Source organism: Tripterygium wilfordii, chromosome 22 (assembly GCF_013401445.1).
Source record: "Tripterygium wilfordii isolate XIE 37 chromosome 22, ASM1340144v1, whole genome shotgun sequence".
Taxonomy (NCBI): domain Eukaryota; kingdom Viridiplantae; phylum Streptophyta; class Magnoliopsida; order Celastrales; family Celastraceae; genus Tripterygium; species Tripterygium wilfordii.
Window position 1 is genome coordinate 2,452,198 of NC_052253.1, and position 24,503 is coordinate 2,476,700.

General features: G+C 38.4%; 5 protein-coding genes across 8 annotated transcripts; 3 read left to right on the forward strand and 2 right to left on the reverse strand.

Annotated features, from left to right (window-relative positions):
• Positions 1–354: 354 nt before the first annotated feature.
• LOC119991592 (stress response protein NST1-like) lies at positions 355–7,660 on the reverse strand. 2 transcript variants are annotated; one of them, XM_038837930.1, is made up of 12 exons: positions 7,170–7,659; positions 6,764–6,812; positions 5,721–6,149; positions 4,546–4,937; positions 4,280–4,465; positions 4,009–4,203; positions 3,757–3,831; positions 3,611–3,677; positions 2,341–3,490; positions 2,205–2,261; positions 964–1,038; positions 355–806 (listed from the first exon to the last, which is right to left on the reverse strand). In XM_038837930.1, exons 1-12 carry the CDS (start codon positions 7,554–7,556, stop codon positions 758–760), a joined length of 3,111 nt encoding a protein of 1,036 aa, XP_038693858.1. In that variant the 5' UTR covers positions 7,557–7,659; the 3' UTR covers positions 355–757. The 2 variants fall into 2 exon arrangements, with proteins under 2 accessions (XP_038693858.1, XP_038693857.1); XM_038837929.1 differs by having other exon boundaries at positions 355–1,038; positions 7,170–7,660.
• A 98-nt stretch (positions 7,661–7,758) lies between these two features.
• LOC119991595 (60S ribosomal protein L27a-2-like) lies at positions 7,759–8,560 on the forward strand. Its single transcript, XM_038837934.1, has one exon. The coding sequence runs from the start codon at positions 7,774–7,776 to the stop codon at positions 8,311–8,313; it is 540 nt and encodes a 179-aa protein (XP_038693862.1). The 5' UTR covers positions 7,759–7,773; the 3' UTR covers positions 8,314–8,560.
• A 3,560-nt stretch (positions 8,561–12,120) lies between these two features.
• Positions 12,121–12,858, reverse strand: LOC119991949 (cyclin-dependent protein kinase inhibitor SMR6-like). The gene has a single exon (XM_038838512.1). The coding sequence runs from the start codon at positions 12,557–12,559 to the stop codon at positions 12,251–12,253; it is 309 nt and encodes a 102-aa protein (XP_038694440.1). The 5' UTR covers positions 12,560–12,858; the 3' UTR covers positions 12,121–12,250.
• Positions 12,859–14,246: 1,388 nt separating this feature from the next.
• Positions 14,247–18,058, forward strand: LOC119991920 (protein POOR HOMOLOGOUS SYNAPSIS 1-like). Of its 3 annotated transcripts, none has more exons than XM_038838461.1 (8): positions 14,247–14,510; positions 15,277–15,393; positions 16,095–16,160; positions 16,269–16,372; positions 16,498–16,697; positions 16,808–16,860; positions 17,050–17,077; positions 17,452–18,058. In XM_038838461.1, exons 1-8 carry the CDS (start codon positions 14,268–14,270, stop codon positions 17,517–17,519), a joined length of 879 nt encoding a protein of 292 aa, XP_038694389.1. In that variant the 5' UTR covers positions 14,247–14,267; the 3' UTR covers positions 17,520–18,058. The 3 variants fall into 3 exon arrangements, with proteins under 3 accessions (XP_038694389.1, XP_038694390.1, XP_038694391.1); XM_038838462.1 differs by having other exon boundaries at positions 16,814–16,860; XM_038838463.1 differs by lacking the exon at positions 16,095–16,160.
• A 184-nt stretch (positions 18,059–18,242) lies between these two features.
• Positions 18,243–24,183, forward strand: LOC119991919 (AP-1 complex subunit mu-2). Its single transcript, XM_038838460.1, has 11 exons — positions 18,243–18,645; positions 18,968–19,114; positions 19,247–19,309; positions 19,450–19,626; positions 19,711–19,814; positions 22,066–22,173; positions 22,293–22,389; positions 22,479–22,576; positions 22,667–22,808; positions 22,959–23,081; positions 23,782–24,183. Exons 1-11 carry the CDS (start codon positions 18,517–18,519, stop codon positions 23,878–23,880), a joined length of 1,287 nt encoding a protein of 428 aa, XP_038694388.1. The 5' UTR covers positions 18,243–18,516; the 3' UTR covers positions 23,881–24,183.
• The last annotated feature ends 320 nt before the right edge of the window (positions 24,184–24,503 follow it).

Below are 24,503 nucleotides of genomic sequence, written 5' to 3' on the forward strand. Positions count from 1 at the left end.
TCATCATATATATATTTACCCTAAACAGAACAATAATTAGAGATACGTTCAACGTTTTTAACGGTTAGACCGAAATAAGAGGAAGTTTTAAGTTTACACGTGGATTTTTCAACGGGCATATTTTTCATTGGGAGATCCTTTTTCTTTGGTCTACGGTGTTAAGTCGGTCATTTAGGAAATTACGTAAATGCCCACATATTTGGCTGACAGAGGCTGGATTTCTATACATCTCAGGTCATTTTGCTTTTCCCAATCAACTGCTTCAAGAAGCAGAAGCTTTTTCATCTTTGTCACGGCAACCTTATACAGGAGACTTGTTTACCCTTTCTTCCTCATATATGTTAGGCCATTTTGTTTATCTGAAGATAAATCCACAAATCGCAGCGCGCGCGCACACACATACGTATATAATACAGTAGTAGTTGCAACTAAACGATGTCCAGGTTTGCAACAAAATTGAAATACGAATTCATCCACAATCAGAAAATAATAGTGTATCAGGAAGTATACTTCATCTACCACCTCTAAGGGCATTGTGGAATTGTGCAGAACAATCTATATCCACATTGCCATTCTTCCAGCTACAACCTGCATGAAGGAATCGACACTCATCATCTGACAACAGAATATAACTGGTAGTCTTTTGGGCTTCTGACTGACTGATAAATGGGAGGATCTCCAGGGAAGTTCACATAATCACATTATCTTAACCAAGCTGTCTTGCATTTCAAAACAAGTACTTTTCCAACATATCTTATCATCTCCTCCGCCGCATAGGTGATCTGGATCTTGACCTCCTCCTTCCCCTGTAATGAAAATCCGTAAATTTAGAACCAAGAACATTGCATGCAAAGATTCAGCGGCTAGGAACTTTCACCTGATTTGATATAATATCATGATGGTTCTGCATGTCTCAAAAACATTAACACAATATTAGCCTTATTAGACTGCCTAACAACATACCTGTTGGTCTCAAGAGAAGAGTAGGGAGAATGCCTGCGCTGAGAATGCTTGCTATGTGGTGACCTCGACAATTGTCTAGAAATGAAAACATCCATCATACTGATTTGTGAGTTGCATGTATATACACAATTCACGTGAGATGCTTAACCTTGTACAATCAAACTTGAAGCAAGGTGTTGTCATCATATTCTAGTTTCTAAGAACACATGCAAATACACACAAAAAAAATACCCATGTAATTAAGGACAAGTATCCACAACAATACACAAATACCTTAGTAAGCAATTGTTACAGTATGAGTATTTGCTGGATTCCGACAAAAACATATATTAAATATTGTCATAACTATCTTTACATTTTCTCTTGTATTGGATTTCACCTGAAGTCTTTTTTAAGTCTCGTATACAAATAGCTCATTGGATTGCATCCCCTTGGTTCCATTTATCGAATTTTTGTTTCATATTTTAATCACAAAAATAAAAAAAGTCTCATATCTAGTATTCACAAGGAATCTCGTCATATGGTTTTTTTAAGAATAAACTGTGAGGTAAATAAGCTCTTGACCTAATGGTAGTCTCCTCCTTAAAGACCTGAACCAGGATAAAAGTTCCAAGTTCGAGTCCCATCTCACATCAATAACAATGATAATAATGAATAAGAATATATATAAAGAATAAACTATGAGACTAAAGAGGTTTCAGTGCATACATCAATCAAGAGTTATTATCTGACTACTCAGAAAACACCTTCAGTTAAAATTATAAAGAGCAAATTAGAGCATCTTGATTGTTTTATATCAGCATCACCCCAAGAGCAAGACAGCTATTTACCAAGAATTCATCTCAGAGTATGGTGCCAACCTTTGGAAGCCAAATCACTGTTCGTTCTAAAAAGGAAGAACCAAGCATATACTACAATTCAGAGTATGGTGCAACACTTATCTGAATAAAAGCAAGCAAACCAAGTCAACAGTAGCTACTACCACCCAACAATAAAAAGAAACCTATATGAAGTCACATTTTTTCTTGGAAATGACATGGGATATTTCCATCTCACAAAATAAAATTATTGATGAGATGTTAATATGATAATAAAGAAAACAGGGCCAGGCTATAATTCACACGACAGATACCCATAACAGAAAATTGTACTAGAAAATTAAATAGACAACTCTGCACATAAAAAAAATTCAAAGAAGCATGCACAAAAGGGGGTAAAAAATGATACGTGTACAGTTGTACCTTCTCCTAGACCTGACAGGTGAAGGTGATGAATCACGTCTTCTTGCATGCAGCTTTCTGCATAACATAAAAGGATATGAGGAAACATATATGCAACTGAAAAAATAAGAAATAAAAGAGGATCTCTATGGCAAACCTTTTGGAATCGTCTGATTCGTCATCACTTGAATCATGGGCATGAGTGACAGAGTTCTCCTTGCTGTTTCTTCCTCTACTGCTAATTGAAGAAGATCGTCTTCTCTTATGCCTGCTTACAACACTTGACAGATTATGTCTTGCGTCACCTTCCTCCTTGCTATTTGTGCTCTCCCTTTTCTTGTTATTGCCCTCTTTAGGATTAGTTCTACGAACCCTATCTTCTTCCTTCTTGTCCTCCTTGGTATATTGATGTGCAGACCTTTTTCTGGACTCTGATTCTTCAGATCCTTCACCAGGCTTAGCCTCTCGCTGTTTCATTCTTTCTTTTGAGCCATTCTGATCATTTGTCTTCTCCTTTCTTAGTTGCTTTTCATCACGTCTCTTGCGATGCTCCCCTTGCTTCTCAACTTCCCTACTCCTTTCCACCTCTTTAACAGAGTCTTTGCCATACGAGCTCTCTTTATTTTCATTCCGATCATATTCATCTGGTCTCATTCTGGTTTCCCTACAATGAGGATCATTTACTGTTGACTTTTTCGTATGGAAATTATCACCCGGGTTTTCAGCTTTTACACCCTCTTGTCCTAATATACCATTCGAACCAGCACTATTATAGCCATCTTGTGCTTTTCCAAAGTCAATATCACCCATCCCTTGAGATGCATGCTCATACTCCCTATATTCCCTATCAATGGCCAACTCACTTAGACCAGTCTTCTTATTGTTTCTAGGCTCCAAAGAACTACTTTTGCTTAAACCACCCTGTAAATCTTTCCCTACCGTACCGTGCTCTTCCAGATCTACCAGCAAACTGCTGTTCTCAACTGGATCGTGCTTATATCCTGGAAGATGCTTATTATCTGCCCGAGCAAGAAGAGAATTTTTAATAGAATTTGGCTCACTAGAATTTTGGATTTCCTCATCTCCGTCGTCATCGTCGTCATCATCGTTATCATCATCAGAATCGTAATTTGCAAGACCCAATACATTTCCAAGAGAGCTGGAAGTAGGTTTTTCACTGATTACTGTAGTCCCAGAATCCTGGGCTTCCACTGGAACCACAACCTTTGCTGGAGCCCTTGGAATTGGATCAGCTGGAGCAGGTGGCGGTGATACCTTATAATTCAAACTAGGAGTGTTCTGGTCAACTGCAGCAGCCAAAAAACAGAGCAATGGATAAGAAGCAGAGAGAAGTTGGTGCACTTCGCCACTCGCCCCATGGGCTTATAGAAATAAGTCAAAAACAATAAAGGTGATAACAAAATTACCTTCAACCGGCAGATCATCTTCATCCATAACTTTTGTTGCAATTTCATCTAAAAGCTCATCTGTAACCTGGTAAAAAACACAAAACTTATGACCATCATGGGAAAATGTAAAGACAACAGAATACTTATTGTTAACCAGCCGCAACCTTCAAAAGAACTTCAGTTAGAACTCGTTTTATTTCCTGGTTGATTGCCGCAGTTTTAGCAGCTTCCTTGTAATCCTACAGACAGCCAGAAAAGAAGGAAAGAAAAGAGGAGCAATCAAACCTAAAGATCCAATGAGGAAACTAGAACAAAGAGATTCTCGCTACCAAGTGAAGAAAAATAGAAAAAATGTCACCATCTTGGTAACAAACACCTTCAGAAATACTGAAAGCAAATAAGAAAAAAGGAAGAACCTCCTCATCCTCTTCTTCTGTTGACCTAGAAGAATCAATGCTTTTGCTATCAGCCTGATCACCATTTCCAAAAGATCTGTCGACACCTTCATCCTCAATGGACTGCGTATCCTCTTTCGGATGTTCCAGGGAAGACTTTGTGATCACAGAAGCATTCTTAATTATCTCTTCTTTTAGCCAATTAGGCACAGAAGCCTGAATTTTCCACATAAAAGAACTCAATAATGCTATTGTTGTGATCATGAATAAACTAAAGCACAAGATCATTTACCTTCTTAGGGCGTTCAGAAAAACTACCATATGCATCACCTGGGAAAACTGGACTGGGATTTAGTGCAGGACCAGGGCCTAGACCAAAGGGTGCACCAGCAGATGAAAGGGTTGGCTGAAAACTAGGTCCAGGAAACCTCCCTAAAGGTGGTATAGCATTTCCAGAAACAGATACAGAAGGATCTTGCTGATAAAAGCAAATCTGTCAGCATAATGACATTTAAGGCCAAAAAAGTGATAGAAAATTTATAAAGCCAAAACAAAAACCTGTGGCCCCGATGGTATAACAGGAGGAATGGAAGGGTAAACTGCACCAGATACAACGGAAGGAGCCCAAGAATTAATTGGAGGTACCACCGCAACAGGGTCCATGCCTCTCAGAATCACAGCAGAATCATAATGAGTAGCATAACCGGGTTGCATGAGTGCATCACGATCACGATTAAACCCAGGAGCAAAATCTAAAGGCTGATCGCTAAGGTCAGTTGAGAGATTAGCTGTGTGATTGTCATATGCGAAGGGCTGTTCAGTCATAACTGATCTGTAAATAGCAGGCAAAGATGGTTGCACAAGGTGTTGTCCTTCCTGAGCTGACGAATTAGGTAATGACGCCAATGATGTGTACAGCTGATCCTTCTGCTCCATAATCCCCTCTTTTCCTGCCATATCATTAGGCCGTCAGTACTATGAACTGCTAGAAAGCTAAAAACAATTCAAGTTCAACTTGGCTTCAAAAAAATCTGCTCTCCAGGTATATACAAACCAAAAATGTTCTATGCTACTTTAAGAATAGAGATTTACCTATTTAAAAAAAAAAATTCATGCAATGCAGGCTAATAGCATATAGTTCACTGCCATTAGTTTCAGCAAAGTCTGATTGATTAGAACATGAATTCCAAATATCAAGTAGTATAATAATCAAATCTCATTCGAGCTACTTACCAAAAAAAATCTCATTTGAGCTGCATAACTAGATTTCTCACATAAATTGTATGAACAAGGCAAAGTTAATATATATGTATTAATATAAATATATATATATAAAATTTCATTTCCTTTTTCCTTTCTCTTTTTTATGGGGGTGAAAAGTGGGGAAGGGGAAGCATGTGAAAAAAAAATTCAGAATTAAATGCTTCCAGCTTAGTGTTAATTCCTTAAAAAGACATCAACTGCACCATGGACCTTCAGCTTCAATGTTGTACCTCTACATCCAGCCAACAAGAAATTTACATTACCAGTAAATATAGAGATCGGTAAGGTCTAAAACTCTAAATATCAGGAGCAATAACTGGATATCTATGCAAAGAAAGTCCCAATTACAGGTGATCATCAAAGTCGAGACAATTAAAAAACAAAAGACTGCCTGAAAAGATGGATACCACAGAAGCAGTCCTTGAGAAGAGGTTTTTTATGCAAGTTTAGTATGCTAAGTGAATTATTACCTGCAACAGAAGAATAACTAGAAGGTACCTCCTGCTGATGAACAGACGAACTTGTCTGAAAACTGTCTTGATGGGAAAAAGCAGCATGTGAAGTTCCATCCTTTGCAGTGTACGGTAAGTGCCCATTGGGAGGATATGAAGATGCGCCAGAGTTCATAGACGAAGTCTCCTGCATATAAACCATTGGTGGTCTGTGATGTGCTGATGGGACTGAAAACTGTTGATGATTTGATGGGAGGATTGACTGCTGTTGAATATCTTGATAAGGATAATTGACAGCTTGTGGGTGATGTTCATGAAATCTGCCTTGCTCTTCATGTCTGCCAATAGGTGTAAACTGAGAGTGTGGATGCTGATCATCCGTAGCAGCTTTAGCAGATGCCCATGCTCTAGCTTTGGCAGCCCAGTCAACCTCCATATTATGGGCAGCTATCGAAAGATTAATAAATCGTTAATCTTACAAGAATATTCCTCAAAATAAAGAGACGCAACGTATGTTCATATAACAAAAGGATTGGAGACTCATATCCAGCATATGTTGTGGCAATTTAATTGCATTTCAGAACCATTGATGTAAGATCTTAGTTTGGAATCTCTATGGAAAAATACCAGCATATAGCTTAATTTTGCGTAAACCAAAGTACGAAACAATTGTTCGTATTAAATACCAAACGAAGAGGAGTTAAGACAGTTGGAGTTAAGATAACACCAATGAAAGAGGAGATTCTATTGGCATATCAAAATGCTTTTTGAAAAAACAACTTTGTTTCACCTTTTCCTTTTCACTGCGTAACAACTTGACCATCATTACCCACTATTTTCAAAACTTGTCATCGCCTCACAGTATACTTGAGTCAATAAAGTGAAGGTTTCATCTTCAAATCAAACAGAAATATAAAATAACTAAGATGTCCACTATCACTAAAATCTAGCATTAGATGGTCAAAAGTATAAATTCTATTGTCAACAAGAACGTACACTGAACCAGCCAGATGAAACATTAATTAGCAACATTACTGATTTACTGCTATATAACAACTCACCTGGGTGATCCCAAGCATGGTGATGTCCCCAGTTAGAGTTTCCCCATTCCTACAAGAGTTGATAGAGCAACATATTAGTACCCACTTGCACAAGCGAAATACCATTCAAAGTGATTCTCGTTAGCACAAGCTGCCATGTTGTCTAAGCATCAAAACATCGTTTCCCATAGAATTTCAAATAATTGAAAGAAAAAAAAAAGGAGAAAAAAATCATATATTCTTCTCGTCACAGTCAAGAGAAAACAATCAACAATTCATGAACCGAATGCTAACCATCCCTAGCCACTAAAAGCATACAGAGTAATCAACCAACCACTAAATTGAAAACGAAAGCCTCAAGCAGGTCAACTGAAGACAGTGGCGAGGGCAAAATAAAAATCCGATGACAAGAAATTATGCCAATTACCTGGTTAACCTGAGGGTAAGATTGAGGAATCTGAGGCGGCAAGTGAGGTCGAGAATGAGGGGGAGGAGGGAACTGGTTGCTGTGAGAGGGAAGTGGGGCAGGATAAGAAGGGTGGTGCGGCGGTGGAGGATAGGAGGAAGAAAAGGGAGGATGGTGGTCGGAGTGAGGCGGTGGTGGAGGTGGAGGAGGAGGAGGAGCCCACTGAGGGGGAGTTGAGGGAGAGTGTGAGGACGGATGGTAATGAAATTGGTTAGAATACCATGAACCTTGCGGAGGGACTGTCGGTGGTGGTTGCTGTTGCTGATAGTGATGATACTGGTGGGGATCCGCCGATGGCGGTGGAGTCGGTGGTCTCATGTGGTGGTGAGGCTGTTGGTACGCGTCCATATCTCTGGTCTAGGTTTTGAACGTTATGGAGCAACAGAGTTTGGTCGTGTCGCTGGAGAAGAGAAAGGGTCATCGATGACGCATGGGGGTTAGGGTGAGGACTCCGGTTGGGGAATTTCACTCTAGTTTCGATAGAATGGGCTCGGCCCAAATTAACAATATAACCATCAAAATATTATGGACCGGGCCATTTATTTTAACGGCTCGAGCCCATTAAATGCTTGAGGGATTACCAAATAAATGCTCTTCAAACCCTAACCCTCCACTTTATTCTCTTCCGCCATCGCCGCCGCTATCAAACCCAGCATCTCCCAGAATGACAACCAGGTTGAGGAAGAACCGAAAGAAGCGTGGCCACGTGAGCGCAGGCCACGGCCGTATTGGCAAGCACCGAAAGCATCCCGGAGGTCGCGGTAATGCCGGAGGAATGCACCACCACCGTATTCTATTTGACAAGTACCACCCTGGTTATTTCGGTAAAGTCGGCATGCGCTACTTCCACAAGCTACGCAACAAGTTCTACTGCCCTATTGTCAACGTCGATAAGCTCTGGTCGATGGTACCCCAGGAAGTCAAGGACAAGGCTTCTAAGGATAATGTGCCCATGCTTGATGTTACTCAATTCGGGTACTTTAAGGTGTTGGGGAAGGGAGTCTTGCCGGAAAACAAGCCGATCGTGGTAAAGGCCAAGCTTGTGTCCGAGATTGCCGAGAAGAAGATTAAGGAGAAGGGCGGAGCTGTTGTACTTGTTGCTTAGGTTCGGCGCCTGTTTTTTTGCTCTGTTTCGTATTTTCGCTTTTTTTAGTATATCAAGACATTTTTCTTATGATAGCTGGCTTTTTAGGGATCAGTGATACGGGATGTTATATTTCTGGATCCTTTTTTTTTTAAAATAGCAGAGATTATGTGTTTTTGCTAATCATGTTTCCATGGAATCTGAAATGGATGGAATCTATCTTGTGTTCTATAGTGCGATAACTGCTATTTAAGGATACTTGATGGAATTCAAACAGCTCCAAGGGTGATTCCATATGAATTCAAACTGCTAGACACCCATATCGCCATATCAGCATGACCACCTTTTATTTCTGGTTTCACTTGGAGCTAGGTATAGCGATGTCTAAGCTGCTGGTAAATATCCATATTGGTTAGCCTTTGTATATGTGTTCTCGTTTGATCAGTTCACAGCTTTTGTTTCTGTTTTAATGATATTGAGTTGTGTTAGGTTTCAGACTGTCCCGGCCATATATTTGAATTTTGAAGTGATTTAAAGCAATCACCGCTGAATTTGTTTGTTTCTTTGTATATCATTAAGTGGTTAGTTTCTATTAGAAAGGCTCTGAGCTAACTGGCATTGTATAGATGACAATGGATGTTTGTTTGTTTGGTAGCTTCGGGGACGGATTGAGGGGGGAACCAGTTCACTAGTGAACAGGTTAATAACCTGTTCAGTTTGTGAACCGTCAGATGGTTCCCCCCTCAATCCCCACAATGAACGGGTAGGAGACTGACAATGCGAGATGATATAAGCAGTCTTTTTCCACTTATCACAATGCTCTCTCAATGGATGGGTCGGAGACTGACAATATGAGATTATATAAGTCTTTTTTCACATAATATGTGGAGAGACTTTAACACTGTTGAATTTCCAAACCGGAAGAGCTGGGAACCGAGAGCTGTCGGATCCATCCGCCATGTTGGCTGCCTCATCTGGATCACCCTTAGAGTGTGTTTGGATTGAGGGATTTGGAGGGAAGGGAAGAGAAGGGAAAAAGAATTTCCTTCCAATTATCTTGTTTGGATAATTTATAAAAAGTTGAGGGAAGGGATTTGAGGGGATTTGAGAGGAAGATTTCATTAAATTTTTGTCAAAATTCTTTCCTCCCAAAATGGAGTCATTTGGAGGGAAGAGATTATTAATTAAGTTACTTATAAGTTTAAAACCAATTTTACCCTTGAACATAACACTTAAACATAAAAAATAAGGATAAACTAGTAAATTAAACTATTTTTCTTTCCTTTCTTTTTGTTTATCTATCCAAACATGAGAGAGGGAAATGTCTTTTCCCTTCCATTCTCTTCCCTTCTCTTCCTTTCCCTTCCCTTCCCTTCCCCCCAAATCCCTCAATCCAAACACACTCTTACACAGCTGACAGCCCAACCCAGTACTGAACTGTGGCCCACCGAGTTAGATAAGTGTTGGGCTTGCATCACTGTTTTGGTTATCATGCGGTCCTACTGTAGAAAATGAAGTTGGGCTCAATCGTACTTACAAGGCTTCTTTAGGCCCATTAAGCCTTTATCAGACCTCGTCAAACAATATTCTTTCCTTTTGAAATTTGAATCCATATTTTGGTCATTCTATGCCCAGAAAAGGCTTTTGTCCCCATTTGTAGTGCACTATTAAAAAACTATAGAGTCAAATCTTATGGATTAAAAAGATCCTGAATTTGATTTTTGTTTGAAATAATATTTTTGTGGTCACACGCTTAGCTTTGATCCAATTTATCATATTATCATATGAGAAATTTTGGTATGCGCTTTAAGCTTATAATCATATATCTATATAGGGCGAGTTTGTATAATGTCGCTATTAGTTAGCCGATATTAATAATCACTTTTATTTATTAAAAAAGATAAATTGTCACGTAATTGTGGATTTTGCGGCTCGTCAAATGTCTCGATCGCCGTCCCACTAAAGCTGAGTAGAAGTGAATTGGTGGCCCCGGTGATCAGTAACTCTTTCAAATTCTCTTTTTCATTCATCAATGTAGGAGGAGCCAACAGAAGAAGTGAAGATGACTCACATGCATTCCCCCTTTGATCTGTTCAAGAAATAGCAAGTGTCACTGTACCACAGAAGGTGAATTTTAACTTTCTTTTTCAGCATTTATAGTACACATCAATACTGCAGGTGCAGGGTGGGGGGGACGCCTGTAAAATGTAAATGGCTATGGTAATTATAGTGCATTTCATGAACTCGACCCTCGCTTCAGCGTCTGTCAGGCGCATTACATGTGTTGAATTTAATTTGAGAGCTATCACAGAATCTCTATGTCGTTTTCAATTCAAAATCTGAGCTTTTTTTTTCCTGGATAAAATGCAATAAGAACCAGCTTGATAAAATGAAATAAATTTAAAGAATAATAATAATCTCTCAAAATCATTTACGTGACAAAACTCAGTTTGATTCGAATGACTGAATTTTTCCGACTCATTAAATCAAGTTTAGATATAAGTTACATGTATGAACTCCTGGTCCAAACAATGAATATTGTCCCGTTTACTTGTCCGAACCCTAACTCGGATTAGGTTATTTGTCTAGTTTATATAGTTTATTTGTTTATATTTAAAGCAATCCGAGTTTGATCAATTGAGTACGTCCGAAATCCAATACGAGTTATGATCAAGAATATTTCATAAACATATGATTCTTTTACAACCTAAAACCATTTTTTTCCCACCCTTTTGCTAAGCATCATCTGTAACATCAATTGTGATAAGCAACATTATGCATGTGATCTCCAATTATTGAACTTTTGAGTAATATAATCGAAAAACACCCACTACATGCAAAAAGTGACTACTTGCAGGTTTTGCCAAGACGTGTAGCGACGCAATTGCATCATTGAAGGCTCCGGATCCCAAGAAGCTGCTTTTGTTTAATACTTTCAAATTAGATAAACCCTAGAATATTAGGTTATCAACTTCATCTTCTCCTCTTTAACACATGCTTACTATAATTAACAAATGGGTTTTTATCTTCTTTTGTGAGTGACATTCCATGTTCTTAGCTCTTGCAACATGACATTAGAATATAATAGTATTACTATATGTGTCTTGGCCTCTTGGGTCAATTATTTGTCCACAAAAGCTTGAGATTGAAAGTGGGTATTTTAAATAAGGTCCACCCAACTCACATAGGATTCTTCTAAGCAAACCAATCCACATGTCTCTTGTCCATTTTTTTGGGTTAATGATCGGAACAGCATTTACAGAGAACCTTCCCACTATCATAAGAGTCCGAGGTGGGTGGGTGGAGATGGAGAGTGATCATATGGTGTTATGGGACACAGAAAGGGAGACTTGACCTTAAAATGGCTAAGACCCATTAACGTCCTGGCCCTCCTGGGTCTATGAGACTCTCACTCTATTGGCCAGTAAAATGGGTTTTGTGGAATTTGAATCAGTGAGCCATGAAAGCATATATCTTTCTTTCATTTTGACAAAAGGATTTACCTTTATTTTGTGGTTTGACAACTTTTAGGGTTTTACTTATACAATCCTTTTTGATGTTGACTTGCCTTTGCCATTCCAAGGCATGATAATGAACAGTTTTTAACCAAGCAAGTATTCAAAACCATCAATACTTTTACTACCATTTTCATTTTTTTTCCTGGATTGTAACAATAATGAAAACCCATCAAAGGTAATTTAAGGTGGTTTCGTTGGTAATCAATTAAGTTAGGCATATGTGTGTCAAACGTTCGATTTCATAGAGAAACAAATTTATCAATGGTATTTAAAAAGAAAAACAAACAAACACACAATAAACACACTCAAATCAAGCTAAAACTATCTAGTATCATACACTACTCCATGATTAGTTTGCAAATTAATGACAAAGAAGATGAATACAAGAGTGAATCACAGGACATATTAGAAGTGAAATCGATGGATCAATTAGAGCCATTTCAACAAGTGCGGCGCATGAAAACAGTTTCCAAATCAGGAGGAGTGAAGAACTCCCTAACACCATAATTACATTTCAGAGAAGGCTTTCTTTTTCTTGGTGGTGGAGGAGGACAACCCAATCTAGACGGAATTCTTGTTTCTTCTCCAGTAGGAGTTGTGGTCGTCGAACACTCCTCGCTCTCCCTATCTGTCTCCATTGGATTCGTATATATCTGCTTCAATGGAGCTCGTAATGGAATCCCAGCTATAACCCACTTTTTATCTTCCATTTCCAACCCACCCACTTGAGTCTTCTCTGAGTAGCCCATTTTTTTTTCTTGGATCGAAAACCAACACCCACCTTTCGAGCAATTTAAGGGAGGGAAGGGATAGGGAATAAGGAATAAAGTGGCTTAGCTATAAAGCTGGAAAAACAGGGAATAAAGATATGATCTTTTTCTGTTTGAAGGTGGAGAATCAACCCAGCAAGTGAAACTAAGGAGAAAGTGCAGGAAAGTGAAAGAAAGAGAGAGAGAGAGTGAAAGAAAGTTTGCAGAGGAATTAGAAAAGCGAAAACAGATAAAAGAGAAGTGGAAAGGAAGGGGCTTTTAAGTTTTAAATGGGAATGGTGGTGGGTGTGGGAAGAGTAATGTTCAATGTTCTGAAGAAGAACCAATCAGATTTAGAGAGAGAAAGAGAACCCGAGCGAACTCGTGACATAAGAGAGAGAGAGAGAGGGAGTGCCCGTGAATTTAGCTGACCGCGGGCATGAGTAAAAGGATTGACTTGGATTTTGGCGCCAAACTGATTTTGGGTGGAGCTGGGGGGACACATATGGGGATCATCAACATGTTATTAATTCCTTTCTTGTGTTCCACAAACATCTACAAACAGTCAAAAACACTTTATTTTATTTTATTTTTTCAATTATTTTCTCCTTTCTTTGTATTGCGATTTGCGGATGAATTTTTTAAGATTGTAATGTGTTGCTCTCGACCATGTTAAAATAAATTTGAATGGTGAATTCAAGGATAAATCATAGATTTGAGATTAATTAGGATAAACTATAGATTCAAGGATAAGCCATGGGCATGTTATACTTTTATTTATGGTTTTGAGGATAAGCCTGACATGTCCGCGATCGGACACCTCTAGGCTTGGACATTGAGCTAGATTCGGCCTTGGTCATCGTAAGCCATAGACATGTTATACTTTTACGTCGTGAGCATATATAACGCTAACAATTGCCCAAATCGCGGGCATGCAAGGTTTTCTTAGACCATGGGGCTATTACTGGTTTTGGCCCCTACACTAATCACTTGCAGAATCATGGACTTGAAGACTTCAACAGCTTAATTAATAATTTCATTCAAACTTTACATATAAGTGGGCGGGCCAGGCGGCTGAGATTCACATCTAATTGAGTGGTCCAAGTTGGTTGGTGTAGTCTTCGGTTCATATTACAATGGATATGCCTGGTCCAAGTATTGACGCTTTACATTTCATATACGGCAATCTCTTTTAGTCCAATGCAAAAGCTTTCCAGCCAAAAAACAAGTCCAAAAGCTACATTCTCTGATTTGATATTATGTGTCAAATCAAAAGCACCTGAATCATTGACATCAACTTCACTCAAATTGGTATTAGATGATAAAGAACATTTGTATAGTAAAATGCATAATCTTTTAGTGCTAAATTAAGCATCTTTCAGCTTAAAATTTATTTTAACATGTCCGAAAATACTAGAGTGGATATCGGCTTGACATTTGTCTTAAAGTAAAATCGTTGGCCACAGGGAAGACAAATAACCATTGTTGGCCCAAACGAGGAAAACTACAGATTGGGCTTAATGCCCAAACGAGGAAAACCATAAATTGGGCTTAAATTAGAAATCTACATAGGCCCAATATATGTTTTATGTCTCCGATGGGCCCCCAATAGTCCATGTGGCATGTACTCCCTACGTATCAAGTTTCCCATCGTTGAGCTTTATTTTCAAATTGAGATTTTGAGCTTGCAAACCAAGAAAGAAAATACATGGCGGGCTCTCTGGTGGCCATTAGAGACCAGTGGCAGGTCGCATTCTCTCGCTTCTTCACCTTCCCGTCCCTCACCTCCACGAGTTCCTCTCTCGTTCCTCTTCCTAAAAATCGTCGCGACACAAAAGGCATAAAAGGCACCTGGATATCCACCTCTTCCCCCACCGTTTCACTTCAACTCCTCAACAGCCACTCGAAGTCTGACGTGATCCTCAACGTGTCTCTCCGAGAGACTGTGCTTGTGAGTTGTTTGGTTATCGTAGCTCCCCATATTTATTCCTGTGATATCTTCCGTGGTTTTCTTTAGATTACGTTTTAATTGATTAAAATCTTTTGAGATGGAATAATTTGATTGCTGTGAAACTGAAGTGATTAAGAAAATGTATGTGATCTAAAAATTTTGATGCGATCATCGCCATTGGTGTTTGGAGTTTTTTTTTTTTTAATTGTGTGTAGGTAGCAGTAGGTTCGTACAGTGTACCTGAAACTTTCCTTCCTGGATGTTGTGATGATAATTTCAGTTCTATTTCTACAGAGCGATTGTGATTGTATTGGAAAATTTTCTTTAAATTTTTTACTTCCAGATCAAATTTCAGCATCAGCACTTCTGAACTTGTTTACTATTGACTCTACTTAGTCGATTGGGAGAATTGCAAAGAAAATTTCATTAGTTATGCATTTCAAGACTCAACACAAGAAATTAATTTCAAAATCCGTGTTGGATAGTTCACGTGTTGATTTTCAGAAACTTTTGCTCCTGTAATGACCTGAATCTTCTTAGTTACTCTAGATCTGCACTCTCAATATTTTTGTGCTAATTTAATATACTGATATTTCTAATCCAAACTGGGGAATTATGAGCCAAATTGATCTGTTCTTGCAATTTATTCGATATTTCCTTTTACTATGGATCAATCAACTGTGTAGTAAGTTAAGCCACAATGCCTTCAATATCTGGAGCAGAATCTGTAATCAGATCCGAGCTTATATATGTTAATATGCTGTAGGAGGAGCACTATGTCTCGAAGCTGCACTTCTCTTGGCCTCAGGTAACATGTGTACCTGGATATCCGTCAAGGGGTACCAGAGCTGTATTTGTGAGCTACAAAGATTCTGTTGGCGAGGTAAGATGCTACCGCTCTCTACTTTAGTCTGCCTTAAGCCGTAACTTTCAAATTAGACAGAATAATTTTTTATGTTTCAAATTGGGGAAAGGTAAGTTAGAAAACGGTTGGTGCATCCTGAAGTATTATACCTGCCACGACTGTTCTCATAAAGTGGGAGATTATTAAGCATGAAACTCCAGTATATTACAACTTAACAAATCAGCTTTTCACCGCTCATATATGGAAAGCTACACCTCAGACAGACATGTTTCCTATTGATTCTCTGGTGTAACTTGAGTGGGGTAATTATAAAGTGAGATTTGAATGCTGGCCATGAAGGCTTGCTGCTGTTCCTCTCTGAACTTTAGCTGTGTTCTTTCCTTTTTAGTTGTACTCTTAAATAGATAACTGAAATAGATTCTCTGATTTACATAATGTAGAATAGAAAAGATTATGTTTATAACACAAAATTATTTCTTTCATACTTAGTGGCTTCCTCCTCCTCAATGGTAACTTTCTGTTAGCAGATGTGGGGGTCAGGGGTTCATCTTATAAGTGTGAGTTGTGAATTATCGGTGACGTGAAGTTCTCATTTACTTACCATTCTTACAACTTAGCAAATAATTAAGTGGTTTCACTTGTATAGTTCATTAAATCATAGAAAAAGTATTCTTAATATTTCTGCAAGCTCAGTAGTCTTCTCACACGAATGCGTGCAGATCCAGAAGTTTGCTTTGCGTTTTTCAACAGTACAGGAAGTGGAGTCTTTTATGAATGGTTTGAGGGTATAACCAACTGCTGCCACTAGAGTTGGGACTGTTTCAAATCATTGTATAGATCGTTATAATTACCTGAGAAGCTGCAGCATTGTTATCTTTTTGTACCTTCTGCAGGAGATCTTGAAGGATGTGCAGGAAATTGAGCCTCTAAGTTCCAACTTTCGATCTGTAATTTCATCACAATCTGAATTTGTACCTTCAAACAAGACCTCCTCCAGGTGGAAAGGACTAAAGGAGGATTATATCCTAATTTTCTTTGCAAAGGATATTTATCACCAGAAAATATGTGTATATATCCTGTATCAAAAATCAAGTGGAAATACCAATTTGCTGATGTCTGCAGAGCATGTCAGGAGGAATTGAGCATCATGAATTCTCTTACAACATATTCACCCCAAATGCAAGAGAGCTTGAACCATGAAGTTGAACAATGCTCATATAAACAGGAGACAGCTCTTAATCACAACGCTGCAGACACTATGTCAGCCTTACCTCCCAGCTTTGCATCATTTCTGACCAACTGCTACCCTGAGATCAACCAACGTAATCACTGTCCACTTCAAGCACAAAGAATCTTTTGCCCCTCACTTTTTCTTTGGATGAGTGCTTCTTGTCCAATTTGATGATGCTTTTTCTTATTTGAATTGATGTAGCTGCAGCCAATCCAATCGAGTCTGAGGAAGTTGATCTGAAATCTCAAATTGTGGTATGTTTTCTATATTTGGCCTAACATATCTGTTTGGTCATTAAGATCGAATTGTTGTTGGCTGTTATTAAAAATTTAAAACTAGTTGTCAATACTTTTGAAACTGCATTTCTCCTATTGGACTAGTTGTTACTCTATAGTTCTACTGCTCCATTGACATACTTTTTAACCTCCTTTTTTTTTTTGCAGAAATATATGGAAGAATCTTCCTTTCAAGGTAAGCTTTTATTCCAGGCCCAGCCCTTCATCGCAATGCCTGAGTTGCATTTGCTTTTGGTTTTATCATGTTCGATGGTGTCTATCTGAGAAACAGACATGCATTTTTCTCTCTGTGCTGACTGGTGTCTTTCAAGTAGTTCTAGCTGCCAATTTGATACATGCCAATGTTCTCGTGGTTGGAGCTTGCATATTACTGTAGGCTTAGAGCTAGAGATTCATTGTTTAACTATGCAGATTCAAAGTTAACCATTTCAAAGTGACTGGATGTAAAACTGCTAATTTTTGGAATTGATTAACTACTATTTCTCATTATGTTTCATTCATCTGGTCACTGAACACGCTAACTAGTGAAGCATTCTTTCCCATTACCAGAAATGCTGATGAAAGTCGAGAAAGTTATCAGTGAAATGGGAGATGACTTGATGCCGGAATGGCCTTAGGCTTGACATTTTATCTCAGTAAGAGCCTGCAATCCTTCTTGGGTTCGTGAGATGGTCTGTGTTACATACACCCCAAGGCATGTCCATCACGAACTTTTTTGTCTCTCTTTGTTATAAATTCAAAACTTTGTAAATAATAATCAGATTGTGTTGCAGAGAATGTACATTGGTAGGGCCGTAGGGGTATTAAACGCAATTTCTGATGTTTTTGACTGTAATATGTACAGACACTGTCTTCTAAGATGAAGTTTCAAACATATATATATATAAATCAATGCCATGAAAGCAATAATAAACCAACCAAACTCTGCGAAGGACGAAGGTCAATCACCCTAGTAAGGACTTTCATGTTCACCAAACTCCAGCGATGCTTGACCAATCCGGACGAGAGAAGCCTATAAGTTTGGCATGATTCGTGCTTTTCTATCATTCCTATTCTTCAATTGCTTCCGTTTGGTTTATTTTTTGCTTTTTGTATTTTCATTTTCTGTTCTCAAGTATTTTCTAAAATGATAATTAAACTATTTTCTGGAATTTTTTTTAAATGTTTTTCTTTTTCGGAAAATGAAAAAGGGAAGGCATAGAAAACACACAGAAGTTTGCGTTGTTTTAATGTTTTCAATAGCAGAACAAATACGTCGTCGTATGCACCTCAAAATATGGCGTCGTCTCATTCTCACGAGCAGAGAAGGTGAAGATCTAAAAACGGCTTGTGTGTAGATCTGTAATATTAAAACTGCGTCGTTTACAAGAGACATCCAGAAGATCGACGTCGAGCTCCCCTTGGTCCAGACTACACAGATCTGCGCAGAGAGACGAAAAGGAGAGAGAGCTCTCTCTGTAACACCTCCTACATCCTTCGAAAGCAATCCAATTATGGTTTATCCCCCAACGCTCTAGCAGCTAAATGCCGTTCCGATCTCTACGATACTTGCGTTTACATCAGTTCCCATCAGATCTTTCCGATCAATCTCAGTAACGCCGATCTGATCAGTGAATGGCAGGGGCGGTCTCCGCGCTGTTTCTTTTAGATATTAAGGGGCGTGTTCTGGTATGGCGCGACTACCGCGGGGATGTCTCTGCTGTCCAGGCCGAACGCTTCTTCACGAAGCTTATCGAGAAAGAGGTCTGTCTGATTCTGATTATTCTGTGATTGCTTTTTCTTAGTTTTTTGCTTATATTTGATGATGGAAGGTTTAGTTTAGTGATTGCTTGTTGTAAATGAAATGAAATTATGAGTCTCGTGTTCATGATGGTGCTTGATTAGTTGATTTCACTGCAATTGAGACTTTGAAGTAAGTTTGAGTGGTTCACCTATCTCCAGCTAAAACGTAGCATAGTCATATGCAATATCTGGATGCTCCGAGCTTTGAATCACGCAGCTTATGATTCCAATCCATATCTTCTATACTGACATTTTTATTGTTTGGTATTTTTGCATGCATTAGGGTGATCCACATTCTCAGGATCCAGTTGTTTATGATAATGGAATCACGTACATGTATATACAACACAGCAATGTTTACCTAATGACTGCAACGAGACAGAACTGCAATGCTGCCAGCCTTCTTTCTTTTCTGCACCGTGTGGTTGATGTAAGTCTAATTTGTAACTGTGGTTTTATCTTCTTTTTTTGAATTCCGAACAGAAAAAAGGTTAGCAGGGGCTTGTTTTTCTTCTGTTAACTTACACAGCTATTGTTGTTTGTGATTCCTTATTGGCCACAGGTTTTTAAGCATTATTTTGAAGAGTTAGAAGAGGAGTCACTTAGGGATAACTTTGTTGTAGTGGTAAGCTGAAACGCTTCTTTGTAATTTTTATGTTGCCCATTTATGTTACTTGTCTGTTCAAAATATATGTCAGCTGTTTTTTCCTGCAAGGATTAACTTTTTGTTTGACACATAACAATGGTTCGTGGTGCCTTTGGCAGTATGAGTTACTTGATGAAATGATGGACTTTGGTTACCCTCAATACACTGAAGCTAGAATCCTTAGCGAATTTATTAAGACGGATGCATATAGAATGGAGGTCACCCAAAGGCCTCCCATGGCTGTGACAAATGCGGTGTCCTGGCGAAGTGAGGGGATACAGTACAAGAAGAATGAAGTAATTGACCCTTAACTTTGTCTTAATTGCTTCTTGTTGTTTGAAGTCACCGGTTTGTAAAGCTCCCTATGCATGTTTGGTTAGGTCTTCTTGGATGTGGTTGAGAGTGTTAATATACTTGTCAACAGCAATGGACAAATTATTCGGTCTGATGTTGTTGGGGCATTGAAGATGAGGACTTATTTGAGGTGCGTTGTGCTCTGAATTTTTGAATTATTTAGTTCTTAGCAAGGGAGAACGACTAGTAATTTTTCTTTCAGTCATTCAATGCTGTAGTGGTATTGATTATTCTCTTTACATTTTGCCTTAAAATTCCACCTCTGGATATGCATGGTCTTTTGTGAACGCAACAATGATGTGCCTGTTTGTGACATGACTGTCTTTGGACCTAAGCCTTTTATACCATATAGCGATATTGACAAACTTCTTTGTGTCAATCTTGTAAACCTAGTTACTTTGCATTCATGTTGTCATACTTTAATGTCTTGCTGTACAATATTACTTTAATGCAAGGCGGATCAAAATCTCTGGTTATAATGCTATAAGGTAGTGCTATTTTTTTTTCTTTTTTAATTATATGCCAAAGTATAAAGAAAAAGAGAGCCTTTTGCAGGCTATAATAGGAACTGAAAGTTGAAACAATTAAATCCGAAAATACAATTTCGTCTACTGCACTATTCCCACTATTCCAAAAGAAGTTATAACATCCACTCCTTCATTAGCCTAGTAAAGATGCGTTCCAATTAAAAACACTTCATTTCTTCCCTTTTAAGTTTTCCGCCATATAAGGAAAGTAACTTTTGACTTTTGAGCTATCTCTTTTCTGCCTCCCTGAAGTTCCTTTGAATTTGCAAGCTCTTAGTTTCTTACTTCCTTTTCAATTGTGCCATCACATGGCCCAATGCGGACACATCTTCCAAATTTTTCTTGTCCAAGAACTTTTAGGAGTTCTAGTGCCGAGGAAAGTCCTTAATGGAAAAGTGAGTACTAAAGAGCCTAGAAATATCAATTTGACCTCTCGTATTTTAATCATTGAAATATTATGTAGCCTTGAGATAATTTCCAAGCAAGAGAGTTGCTTTGGTTGTCTGATGCCAGGTGACTATCAATTTTTCGGCAATTCAAGATTTTCTTTTACCGTTTTCATGTCTTAAATTCTTATTTTCAAGAGCCCAAGTCATTCCTCCATCATAATATTTCTCCAATGGGCTTGAATCTTCTATTTCATTGATTTAAATGTTCATAAGTTATTGTTCATGGTCCAAGAGCAAATCCCAAAGTTCGTTTCTTACGTTATTTCGTTACCAATCATTGCTTAAGTTTAACCCAAATAGAAGCCCAAAACTCCTACACGTCTTTTAGCTTTAATACTCCAAAATTAGATCCTAAGGAAAACCTAAAAACAGACACTGCTGCTCGCTCTCCGACATCAATCACTTTTTGGTTGATTATGAAGGTTGATTTCTTCCCAAAGTGGCTTCCCATAGGCACTTTTGGTTTCTGATTTTTAGATTGTTTTCCAGAGAAAGCAAGCCGTTCCACAATCTCTGTACCTATGTACGAGCATACGATAGCGATGCTTTGCACTAGAGGTAAAGTTGCTTCAGCCCAATGTAGAGGTCTGTTAAATCTGATTAAAACATATTCTGCCCTTGGAAAATGCCTCGCCACTTTATGGGATAAGGCTACATAGATCTTACTCTTTCCCTCCCCGTCTCTACTTTGGGAGCCTTGTGCATGAGAGTTTTGAACCTACTTTCTTCCTTCCTTTTCTTTCCATATTATGCTGGTGTTCTTATGCACATTATTAGCTGCCAAAATAGAAGTGATCCGTTAAATTGCTTTAAGACAGGCGAACATATGACTTGGTAGTAGAGTTGTAGGGGTGCAACCTAAAAGTCACAGGTTCAATTCTTGGAAACTATCTCTCCACATATTATGTGGGGAGAAGGGCTGCATATATCTTTGCATGTCCTCAACCCGCCCTCTGCAATAGTTTTGTGCACGGGTGTCGTTTTAAAAAAAGACTCACTGTTATGGATGATTTCCTTTTACTACCTTTTTTCCGGTGAAGCTTTTTTGTTTGTGGAACTTGCGTTCTTGTTCATAAAATTCAAAGCAAGCTGATAAGATGATAAATTGCTTGTCATATGGATACCACTAAATTTCAGAAACTCAAGTTGATAACTTTCTAATGTCAGTTTACTTGCTTAGAGTGGAAAACTGCAAGAACAAGGCTCTGCTACTCTATCCATAGTATCGTGAACATGTCTCACCTTAACTTTTTGTGTTCAAATATATGTAATTGAGAGTTGAATCAATTTTAACAGTAATTTCAGTTCAAATTCATGGCTTCATTCCTTTATTAGAGCTTGCTATTCAACTCAATAAGGTGTTTATTAATAGATGGAAGCTCAAAACTGTTATTCTATGTTGCAGTGGTATGCCTGAGTGTAAACTCGGCTTGAATGATAGAGTACTGTTGGAGGCACAAGGTAGAGCTACAAAGGGAAAGGCCATTGATTTGGAAGACATCAAATTTCATCAGTAAGTTGCTTGACAATTGTGCTGTCTTAATTCTTTGCTGCTGATTTATTATGGGCGAGTTTGGAAAATTTAGACCATAATTTTGCTTTTATTTGACTGTTTTCCCACTTTCGGTCTAGGTGTGTGCGTTTGGCTCGATTCGAAAATGATCGAACCATATCCTTCATACCGCCTGATGGAGCTTTTGACCTAATGACATATAGACTCAGCACCCAGGTTCATTTTGATATTATGGATGTTGATTTTCTCTTTACAGGCCTTTTGTTTTCTCTTGGCGTTTGATGAGTTTTATTGTCTCCTTTCAGGTGAAGCCTTTGATTTGGGTGGAAGCTCAAGTTGAAAGACATTCTAGAAGCCGTGTTGAGATAATGGTAAAGGCTCGGAGTCAGTTCAAGGAGCGTAGGTATTAAGTTCTCTTTGAACTGTATAATTGTCCCGGATTCCTGTGTCAATTATTAGATTTCTCAAGTATCCTTATATTTTTACCTTGCAGTACTGCAACAAATGTAGAGATTGAGTTGCCTGTGCCATCTGACGCTTCTAGCCCTAATATTCGAACCTCACTGGGATCTGCATCATATGCACCTGAGAAAGACGCTTTATTGTGGAAAATAAAATCTTTTCCTGGTGGCAAGGTAAGTTAATTTTACAAGTTGAATGAGCAACTTCTTGTTGGCATCAGATTTGGCATCCATGATTCTTGAAGAATATTAGGTATGGTTCTCTGCGCAACCGTGAGTGAGTGACTTATGGTTTGGGTGCTCTCTGTAATCTTATATTTTCAGGAGTATATGTTGAGGGCAGAGTTCAGTCTTCCCAGTATAGCAGCTGAAGAAGCAGTTCCTGAGAGAAAAGCCCCTATACGCGTGAAGTTTGAGATACCATATTTTACTGTTTCAGGGATACAGGTAATGTATTTTAGCTTAATTTCTGTCTTCAAATGTTTTATATTTTGCTTCAATATTGGTGAACATGTGGTCCAGTGGTGGAGTTTCAAGATCACATGTTCAATTTTTGGAAACAACCTCTTCACATATTATGTGGGGTAAGGTTTGCATACATCTTGTTTATCCCCGACCCCGCCTACAGTGGGAGCCTTGTGCACGGAAGTTGTTTACCTTTCAATATTAGTCTCTTCTCTCTCTCACTCACACACATGAAGGAGTGGAGTAAATGCATTTATAGCGCAAGACTTTACTAGTCAAGCGATCCATTATGCACCTCTGTATCTAGCATTGGGTAGACCTCATACATTAACTGTCCTAGCCCTACCGTATCTTTTGTTTCATTTCTTCTGCAACAATCAGACACTTTTGATTATGGATCTATTACCACAAATTCAATGCATTATGTAGTAAATGTGGAAAAAATTATTTGGTGAATTTGCAATATTAGTATTCTTTACTTTTCCAGGTAGCAAATTATTGAATGTAGGACAATTTCTGGTGCTTCAAAGCTTTAGAAAAAGTTTAGTGTGAGTTTGGTAGATCTGCAAAGTAGATTGTAATTGTTGTCGAAAATGGGATGGTGTAATGATAGTTTACTGGTAGATCCAAGCAATTGAGCTTCAAATTTATCGTCATTTATATATTCTTTGCGGATTTGTAGGTACGCTACCTGAAGATTATTGAGAAAAGTGGCTACCAGGCCCTTCCATGGGTTAGATACATAACAATGGCTGGCGAGTATGAATTGAGGCTTATATGAATGCTGCTCCTATCTAGTAGTCTCTGTATGAACCTGGGGCATTAGGGTGAATTTCTGCATATTGAAGAGTCTCAAAAGAAGCATTTCCTGTAAGAATGTCTTGTTTCAAAAGATATCTTTGACCCCCGTCCTCTGGCAGCAAATTTTTTTTGGTTTGTGCATTATAATTTTTTAGTCTAAGGTTTGTAAGATTGGATGTTTACCTTGAAAGCTTGTTATTCCACTTTTTTACACAGCCCAAGAATCAATTTTTGTGTATCAAAACATTCCAGGTCAGAGATGCTTTGGGTAAACAATTTTGCATGTCTCTGTGCAAATGATTGGAATGCCAGAAATTTTTTCATGATTGGGATAAAAGTTTCGAATGCAGGAATAGATTATAGTCTCCAAAATCGACACAAAATCAGCCTGAAGTGTTGGATACGTGGTTCAAAATATGTGAGATCTTTATGCCGCAAATGGAGGAAGAAAAATTCACAAATGGGTCAGTGGAAAACAACTGAGTAACTACATGTTATAAGAAAGCCATCCATTGGGGCTCGGAACAAGAAGTCCACTCCGCATAGTTTCTCTTGAGTTAGCAAGGTTTCCGAGTGGAATGGCTTTGTGTTGAAGTACTAGTT